This window comes from Cephus cinctus, unplaced genomic scaffold (genome assembly GCF_000341935.2).
Source record: "Cephus cinctus unplaced genomic scaffold, Ccin1 Ccin1_scaffold0970, whole genome shotgun sequence".
NCBI classification, from domain to species: Eukaryota; Metazoa; Arthropoda; class Insecta; order Hymenoptera; family Cephidae; genus Cephus; species Cephus cinctus.
The window spans coordinates 160100-170110 of record NW_014333527.1 but is presented as its reverse complement, the minus strand read 5'-3'; the positions used below and the strand labels follow the sequence as shown (position 1 = coordinate 170110).

The 10011-nt window shown below is 44.7% G+C and overlaps 2 protein-coding genes across 9 annotated transcripts in view; one reads left to right on the top strand and one right to left on the bottom strand.

Moving 5' to 3' along the window:
• The window catches only part of LOC107271428, a 174533-nt gene that overhangs the window by 5077 nt on the left and 159445 nt on the right, over nt 1-10011 (top strand). The gene's annotated exons all lie outside the window — the stretch shown is intronic.
• The window catches only part of LOC107271426 (transcription factor collier), a 57864-nt gene continuing 47867 nt past the window's right edge, over nt 15-10011 (bottom strand). For 2 of the 8 annotated variants that reach the window (XR_003060874.1, XR_003060878.1), the window contains 9 exons: nt 6811-6892; nt 5685-5817; nt 5404-5445; nt 2601-2755; nt 2390-2516; nt 2010-2309; nt 1669-1890; nt 1065-1250; nt 15-663 (listed from right to left, as the gene is read on the bottom strand). Coding sequence is in view for 3 of the 8 variants with exons in the window: in XM_025088670.1 (XP_024944438.1) it covers nt 551-663; nt 1669-1890; nt 2010-2309; nt 2390-2516; nt 2601-2755; nt 5404-5445; nt 5685-5817; nt 6811-6892 (1174 nt within the window). In the remaining 5 variants the exon portion in view is untranslated. Of the gene's footprint in view, nt 678-1064; nt 1251-1668; nt 1905-2009; nt 2310-2389; nt 2517-2600; nt 2756-5403; nt 5446-5684; nt 5818-6810; nt 6893-10011 lie in introns of those variants that run through there. The other 6 variants (XR_003060875.1, XR_003060876.1, XR_003060877.1 and 3 more) reach the window with 6 other exon arrangements.

The following is a 10011-nucleotide window of genomic DNA, read 5'->3' as shown; positions in this document are numbered from 1 at the left end:
AAAAAAAGAAAAGAAAAAAAAAAAAAAAAAAAAATAGTTCACTCCATCCCTCACACGTACTTTCTCCTCACAATGAATACCACAGCCTATACCACGACTGTACCAATAAATACAAATTCATCCCAATCGGATATATAACCCCCAACCCCTTAGTTAAAGTTCCATGAAAATCCTTGCGATATGTAGAATTCCTTACTTACATAATTCGACCGTCTCTATAGTATCCCTACTAGATTTGCACTGGTTTCAAAAACTTACATAATACCTTAAAACCTTCACAAATTTCACTACGTCACTCAGCAACGTGGAGCGTCCATGTCTCAAATATATATATATATATATATGTATATATATACTATATATATAAAAAAGAGTGAAAACAAAAACAATCTCCCACAAACGATCCCCCGACGTTCGATCAATTCCAAGAGGACTTTTCATCCCCAAATCCCGAAGTCGAAAAAAATGCCCGCAAACAGCAACAACAGTCCGGTAGAATTCTTGCAGATCAACCGAAGAATCCATAATCCATTGTCTACATCTCGTAGGACTATTTGCCAGTAGACGAAAGTAGCGGACTGGCAGTAGCGGAGTAACCTTGACTGCAGGTCGGCAGCATGAATGGATTCATGTTGAACGGTGACCCAACCACATCCCCTAACCCTGTAACATGGCCACTGTCGGTTATACGTTAGTTAGCCATCGTCACATACGAATTCAATATCTACGTACTAAGCATGGCGATGGAAAACAGCAACAAAGGTATACATAGATATAATCTGTATGACAGCCCTAGTACAAGTGTAAGTATAGAGTAGCGTCTAGGTGATGTTAAGAGAACAAGTGGGAGGTCCATTCGGATAAGCCGGCAACGAAACGTAAGAGCATGCAAGGGTCGTAAGACATATAGATATACAGGGTACACAGTGCAAAGGGTTACAGGCAGTGCCGTACGCGCATATAGGTATACGAGTACACGTGTACGTTAAGCCATACGTGAGCTTGGTAAAGGAAGTCTAGGAAAATTCATCTGCTAAGGGATAAGGGATAATAAAAATACGTACAGTCGCCGCCATTCTCGGCGGGAAGAGTTTTCGCGCGTATTGCTTAGGGCGGACGGCGGGTTAGTGGTTACTGAGCAGCTGTTGCGAGGTGGTGCTGGGTGGACCAGTGCGGTGGGACTGAGGTGATCGGTGGTCGGAATGCGCTCGCGTCCCCGGACGTATACAGAATGCTGTATTGTTCGTGCGCTAAAACGTAAAATCGTTGAGGAAGACTAGAGAGACGAAATTATAAGTGCGTGCAATGAATTACAGGGCCGAATAAGCGCATGCGTGCGTTTCATGTGATTTATATTGATATCGTATTGGATTCTTATTTTTTTTTTTTATTTTTCGTGTGGCTGTATTGTTCGTGCGCTAAAACGTAAAATCGTTGAGGAAGACTAGAGAGACGAAATTATAAGTGCGTGCAATGAATTACAGGGCCGAATAAGCGCATGCGTGCGTTTCATGTGATTTATATTGATATCGTATTGGATTCTTATTTTTTTTTTTTTATTTTTCGTGTGGTATGATTTTTGAAAATTTGAATATATATATATATATATATATATATATGTATTTTGATTTTCATGCTAACGACGTAGTATTTATTTTTGGGACTTACGGGAGGTGTAGAGCGTCGGGCTGCCCGTGTACGGATTGGCTACGGAGTAGCTACCGCTGGTGCTATGACTATGGGGTGTACTTGCTGAGCTGCCGCAGTAGCCACCGCCGGTTACAACCCCTCTGGGGCTTGCGCTGCTACTTTGCCTGTAGGCGTCGGCGCTACCCCCTACGCTACCGGCCCCGGCTCCGCCACCGGCTCCTGTCGTCACTGAACCCCCGTCTACAAATAGAAATCTGTACGTCAGATGAGCGCGTCAGTATCCGATCACTCTGTTGTCAAGACTGCCTCTTGGTTTCTTTTTTTTTAATTTTACGATCGAGGACTTTTTCGCTACTTACCGTCCGTCCATTTCGCGCTACCGTTTTCCTGGACGGTTACCGCTAGTTGACCTGTATACGAGTTGAAGGCTGTGGCCGAACCGGACGTTGGCGGGGCTGGCGGATGACCCGAGCCTGGACTTCTCGGTGCTCCTGGTATTCCCGTGTTTCCGTTTCTGGACATCGTGTAAAATGCTTCCACCAGGTCCGCTGCTCTTTTCAGGATTGTGTCCTTGGCCAATTTTTCGGGGTCGCTTGGATGCCGTGGGACCAATTTTTGTAACCTTTGGAAACCGTAGTCGATCGATGGCTCGGTTAATGCTGAAATATTGGAAAGCCGTGAGTAGAGTTTTTGGGACTTTTTTTTCGGTTTAAGGCTGCAAGTTTAATTTTGGACTCACAGACGTAGACGAAGCGTCCCGGCGCACCTTTGCAAAACTGCTTGCTCTTGTACGATAGCGTGACTTCCACTACGCCTGGTATCTGTCGCGGTGGTGTTTGCACCCTGATTGCGTGTGCAGTGATTAACTGTAACGAATGCAACGATGATTATGCATAATTACATTGAAATGCCGGCAACTTTGTTATCTCTCGGGTCATTCTTTTATTTACCTCGCTCCATACAAGCATCGTACCAAAGACGACCTGCAGCCCGTCGAAAAAATTGTCGCCAACGATAATCACCGTAGATCCACCCGACGTCCAGCCTTCACTTGGCGATACCGCTTTTATGCAGGGTGTGGCGATCGGTGCCGGCGGATAAAGAGCTGAAAATATATAAACATTGTAAATTAAGGAATTATAAAAATTCCACTCAAGACACTCGAGCAGTGTACGAGAAATAATATAATTATACCCCATTCTATGGCAATCATAGAAATTTTTTGTGCATACCCTTATTTCTCAAAAAAAATCATTCACTAACCCCAAGAACAGAATGAAGGGGTTGCTGGATGCTCGGGAATTTTTGTATAAAAAAAAAAGAGCTAAAAGAAGGAAACGAAATCGCACTGCATAACGGTCGAGGGGATGGAGATGGAAAATTATCTGAATATTCTGTTTATTCGGTTGAGGCCGAGTGGCAGATATATTTTCTGGCTTGGCAGGGAGAGTTCGTGGGGTGAGTTCGGAATAAGGGTGGGGGAGGCTCGAGAGGGAAAATAGCGGGTAGGAGCGAGGACGAACAAACGGAGAGCAAGGGAGACAGAGAGAGGGAGAGAAAGCCGGAGAAGGGTTGTAACAAGAAGGAGGGGAGCGATCAGGCCGGCAGTGTCTCTGCTTGGAATTTATAACCCAATGATATCATTTTGTACCCCAGCGAAGCCCAAGCCACCCCCGGTTCCCCATCCCTGGTAGCACTGGAGCCACGGCAGAGTGGCTGACATCATGGTATATTGCCCTCAGTGATCCTCAAACGCTTTTCTCCCTCCGTGCACTCGAATAAATCTTGTGCGGTTTAACAAACGCTGACAAACCTTTTATGCGACAGCCTGTATATCTCATATTCACGGTACACGGTGTAATCTCAACCGCGAAGTAGAAGATCGAATTTTTGTCCAAATTTTAATGATGCACAGAAAATTTATTTTCCCAAATATTTGTGATCGTACAAATTTTACTTTATTATTTGATTTTTTTTTTTATAATCACCCTATATATGGCATACGTTGCTCCGACGAATGGGGCAAAATTCGTCACAGAAGTTCAGCGAAGCTGGGATACGAAATAAATACACGAATGCCACGATAAGAACAAAACCCCTAACCCATGGTTTATGCTTACGTTACATCAGATACAGAAGCAGGACGTATTTATTGCGCTTAGCCCGTTTTCCCTGGCCGGGGAAGAAAGTCGCGGAGGAGGCATCCGGCCGCGTTGGCAACCACCCCCGCGAAGGAAATTGTCGAGAGGGTGAGCTGGTTGAAAAGAGGGATTCGGTGGAGAAGGCCGGAACAAGCGTACCAACCCGGAATAAATAAAAACCCACGCGCAAACCCGTGCTTCGGCTTTCTATCTCCTTTCCAACCCCTTTACCACACTCGACCTCCACATTGTACGTAGTACCGCATACCTCACGAATCCCTGGTCATCCCGTAATCTAAATCTAATCACACACACCCCTAATACCATAAACCTTGCAACTTGGATTATACCTAAAAAAAGAAAATTTTCAATGGAATTATAATTTGCCCATGAATAAAATGAGCATATCTACCCCTAACATTTTTTCAGAAATTTCCACCCCTCAATCACTACCACAAACCCTTTCCACGATTTTTCTTAAAGAACAGACCCACCGGTGCCAACCATCGAACTATCTCAAAATTCACCTGGGAGTTTTTCCAACCCCCAAAAACCAATCCTGGATGCTTTAATCGTCACAGCTCAGGACGGCGACATCCGGAAAGGATCGCCTCCCTTTCGAAAAGATTGTAATAGTAGGAAAAGCCACGAGACACACAGAGGTCCCCCTCATTGGTATGCTTGTTCCGGCATTTTCAGGGTGGTACACACAGTGGTGCCCGGGAACGAGCACAGTACCGTATACACCCTCGACGTTTGTGTTCGACCACGGAGGAACTCTAGTAGCCGTGGTAGTACTGGCGGTTCGAGATAGCTTAAACTTAGCATTCACAAACCAACGCGCTCGGGAGGCACGAACAGAGGCCAATTCCGCGCTGTGTCTTTGCTCTCGACGGCAGCCAACCAGACAAAAGGGAGAGGGAGGATGGCGTGTCGCGGGTATATAGGGTAGGTTGGAGGCATTCAGTGGCCTGGGTTAGGGGAGGTGCGAGGGGAACGAAGGAGACTAGATATATATATATATATATATATATATATATATATATATATATATATATAGATTGGTAGTTGGTAGGTATAGGTACCTACCCTACCCTTACATAGTATAAGGGGGAAAAGAAAAGCGGCAAAGCATCGCTGTGCGAGAGAATGGTGCCGGTTCTTTCGTTTTCTCTCTCCCATTGATTTACATCTTGTCTTGCGGAGCTACGAGTGCCGAGGGGTTGTACGCGCGATATCAGCCGTTTGTATGCGCGGCCGAAAGCCAAACTTTGCTGAATTGGCCTATGACTCCTTATATCCGCCTTCGGCTTCTCTACGACCTTTCTACGTTTTACCTCGTCCTTACCCACCCGTTTCCGCCCCACCTTCCCTCTCGAAACCCTACCGGGATAACGCGAGCCTCTACGTGCTTTTCGTGTCCTTTGAAATCGTCTGGTTAAGGCATAGCTCTGCACGTCTTCGGCAAAAATTCTCAGTGATTGTACTATAATGGTTGGGTGCTGATGTTGGGTGGATCTGTGGGTACGGGTTTTTAATACATTGAGATGGACGAGGAACCCGCTTAAACTCGATTGCCTTTTTATAATTAGAACTCATGTTTGATAATCACCTCTGTAACGCATCACTCCGTCGGCTGTGCAGTACATCAATTCTGCGAACACACCGAATTCATTTTGTAATCACATAAACGAATGAGTACTTTGTGCGGCATCTTTTTTTTTCTTTTTTTTTTTTTTCCTGTGCACTCTTAGCGCTCATTGTTGCTGGAACAAGTTTAAGCGGGTAGTTCGCGTCACTTTTATCTAATGACTTTTTTTTTTTTCTTAAGGGTGGATTTTTGGATTATCAAGGATATCGTACTTCTTTACTTCGACCAATACATATACTTACTGCTGTACTCGCCAGGATCGTTGGGATCGAGTCTCTTCGCTCTGCGACCGTGTTTGCTGTTGTTGTGTACGAACATGTTGTCGGATACAGCGAGGAGTGGACCTTCCACTTCCACCTGGGTAGAGATGATAACCTGAAAGTAATAATTGTTAAGGGGACATTAATGCCAGCTGTCGATCTTCGAATAGCTATGCCTATATAGGTATAGTTTGTACCAGGCAATGAAGTCTGGTATGGAAGTTGCGAATGAACGACTTTAAAAAGAAACGGGATTTGGGAGTAAATGTCAAAAGTTTTGTCCCTGACGCCGTCAAAGAGGCGTGAGCCAGAAGCCGGGTCAGGTTGGATAATGCGTTGGGACTCTGCTGGGATATTTTCGCGGGGATGGGAGAAAGAAGATGAGGAAAATTTTCGCGGAAGGACGAACGGTGAAATTTTAATTCGCAACTTTCGGCAATAAGCAATTCATAAACAAATTCACAAGTGCAATAAATATTTTAATTTTCCTTGCGGCTTCTCGCGCCCGGCTGTACGTAGGCAGGAAGTGCTGCCACTGCTGCCGCGACTCTCCAATGCGAAATAAGTATGGGGTATAACAGGGTAACCAAAGTGGCCGCCATGCTCCACCGGCTTGCTTTTTTGGTAATTTATTTTTTAATTTTGTCTTTTGTTTCAAAATGTGGCTGGGAGGGCGGAGGGGGCTGTACCTACAGGGTGCCGCGAGATACCAGCACCCTCGTCGTGGGTTGAGTTGTTATAGAGGATAAGGGGTGTAACTGGGGGTGGCTGATGCCGTGCTGGGCTAATTGCTAGCCTCCCCCCTCCTTCCCCTCCCACTACCGGTATTTGCTCCCCACCTTCTCCGCGGATTACAAGTCGCCAGGATAGGGCTCTCAACTTTCCGTGATGCTTCGTCGTTGAAAAAAAAAATGTCTTTCTCATCGCGGCGGTGAGGGATGCTGATCTCTTTGCTTTTTTTTTTTAGGGAAAAAAATGACCAGAAATATCCGTCTGCTTTGAAATAATCGTGACGGTCGTGGTTGGCGTTATTGCGATTGGGGGAGAATTAAAAAAAAATTTGACGATATTTGTAGCCTTAGGAAAAAAAAAGATGTACGTGACTCACCTGAAAGCGTCTCATGTCCCGCGGATTCCCGGCATTCTTCAGGCAGTTTTGGTTACACTTGAGGAAGAACTTGAGGTAGTACCTGAAAGCAGAAAGAGGAGAGAATAGAATAGCGGTAGTTGCGGGTCAATGGTTGACAAGGTGCTTAACACTCTTCGGAGGAAATTTAATTAGAAGGCGAAGTTCCTCGGGAAGCGAGCTTGAATACTGCATAAGCCAATCGCGGCGCTGCTCACTCGGCTGTATTATTCAGCATTTCTCTAGATTAAACCCGGCCACGTGTTCTCCGACCTTTAGGACCGAAGGAGGTTGCGCCTCCATACATATAACATATAGATAGGCGAAACAGCCATATCCGCCTGTCGCCTCGGAAATGTCAGAAAAAGTGAATCGATTCGATCCTTCCATTTCCTTCTGACCTTAAATTTAGAATCCTTGCCAGGATAAATCCAAGAGTTTTGCAATCGTTAAAACTTGCCAATTCAGTCGGGATGAACTTTTAGTGAAATCAGGGGTCTCGCCGAGTGAATCCGACAGTGACGACATCATCCTGAGCTGTCAGCGATGCTATCTGAGCTTGCTTGGTCCTTCCTGACTTCCAGGAGGAATAGGATCTACAATTAAGGATAGACTGGGATATGAGAGACACCTATATACATAGGTATACAGCTGTATAAGACGTGACGTCAGAAGAGGGCGGCGACGTAAAGTGAAGCGAGGCGAAGAGAAGAGAACGAGAGAGAGAAAGGAAAACGATAGTGCAGAGACGTTATAGGTGTAGACGAGCCACTCGGCGAAGCAACGAAAAAGCCGGCGGCTCAATTTTCATGAATTATGTAGAATATCGGGGAATATTGAATTCGGAAAATTTTTCGGAGAACAGGGCGGATGCTGTGGGGTCGGAGACTCACCTACTCACTCACTCGTAGTAAGGGTGGTAGGTATGGATGCTGGGTCGGAGGGATATGTGGGATTCGCAGGAGGATTGGGAAGTGGAGGAGATGCGCGCGGGAAACAATCAGGAGATTCAAAAAAGGAAGCAACAAAGAGAAAGAGCGAGAGAGAGAGAAAGAGGGGTATAGGATAGATGAGTGAAGAGGGGATATGCAGGGGCGGGGGGGAGAGATTTTTCGGGTGGCTCGTAGGCCTACCTTCCCATGGGACGCCATTGTCATCCCCCACAGGAGTACGTTGCGCCACGCTTCGGGACTTCATGGAAAAATCAAACATACCTTCGAATCGCATCCCTTATTTCTTTCCCTACGTTTTACTCGTTAGCCTGTATCGTTCTTCTCCATCATCCCTTATCTTGCTTCGCTGCTATCTCCCGTTCTTTTCCATCTCTTATAATTTTCCTATCCTCGGTATTCATCTAGGATTCAGTATATTGAAATCAATTTCTCCAGACGAATCCTCCAGCAGTAAATCTCAAGATACAGGCTGGCCAACCATACGAATCCCAACTGGATGCTGTTGGGTACCTGATATGGGCGACTGACCATATAGAATTCCTTCGGGTTGGCAACCATTTCCCATTTCACCTATTCCTATGGTGAATATATATATATATATATGTGTACGATAAAGTAACTACGTTACGTCTCCAAGCGGAATAAAGATTATTCTCTGAAAGAAGGTTATTGATCTTTACTAAGCCTGACGCTGATACAGCATCCCAGCATTAGATGTATAGGCTATACGTACTACTACCCCCAATGCATTTCCACTCCTTTGTATATATCCAGTACCTTTTGCAGTATCTGCGAATTTAATTTTCTTCACTCTTAGAGAACATTAAGATCCTATCGAGATGCTGGATGGGTATTCAAAGCATTGTAGCCGACCTATCAACGCTTAAAATCTTCCTCTAAACACGACGTCTTACTTCTCCTATACCATCTTATATATATCCGAGAGCGCGTGCTCCGGGCGCTGTACCACTTTCCAGTCGTATAGATAGCGGCTCCATCAAGTGGATACATTTTCACATGGAAAAACAGGTGTTTCACGGGGATGAAGATAGCAGAGAGGGAGTTTAGATTATATACCCTTTATCCGTGGCGAATTAACTTTGAGAATTTTATGGCAATTTCGCTGATACGTATATAGATATATATATATATATATATATATATAGTATACCGTAGGAAAGTGTAGCAAAATGTACTATTAGAAAGATAGTTATCAAATTCCAAGATGGATGTACGACTAGTGTCTTAGTTGGCTGTCAGAAGTGATTTGCCATTTCTAGTTGCATTTACGTGGCAATGCAGTGGGACTAGGAGGCTAGGGGAGAGATGAAAGAGATTCTCCGATCGGCTCTTGGGGCGTTGAACGGGAATGGAATCCGAGTGGGATAAAGATATCATAGACTTACCCTTATATTATTGGTATCAGGGTGTCGGATACACTAATCAGCCACGACACTCCGTTACTCGTGCCTTTGCTGTATCTTCGTCATTTCTTCCATCGGCTTCGAGTATTGGCTGTTAGGCTCTAATGGATTGCGTTACAGGCTGATTCAAATACGAACTGGATTTTATTCGAAGCCGGATAGGGAAGCCGTCGATAGAGTGCCGAGCGTTAGTTTCTTAGAGGGGTGAAACTCGATTTCGTCTCTATTAGATTTTTCCTCGGAGATACTCGCGCCTTTACAGCTTTTACCTAACGCGACAGACACCCGCTATACATTTGGCATATCGTGTGTACGACAATTCCTTATATATAAAATATATATGTAAAAATGAAGGTGGTAAAAAAATAGTCGGAGATAGATTTCTTTTTTATCGACCCCTCATTATTATTTTTTTCTATGAGCAACGCTCATTGCTCGACATAGGATGATCTTGGTATTCGGCAGAGAATTTATATTTAAAAAAACAAGGCAGTTCGAACCGATTAATTGGTACACGAGAATATAAACAAACTAGTACATGTTCCGATGATTTATTGCAAGGTTTGATTGAATTTATTCAACTCTGTTTGTACGCTCATCGAGGGTTGGTAACCACCCCGCATCCACGCTCCCGGTCATATTTAGCCTTTTTCATTTACACCGTTTATTTTTCTCATACGAACTTGCGTTGTAAAACTGGAAACAGCGAGCTGTGCACATTTTACGGCAACGACGCCATTCGCGATCTCGCGTTTTGCTTTATTTGATTTTCCGGCCGGACTGGAAAGGCCAAACGAATCGTGGGG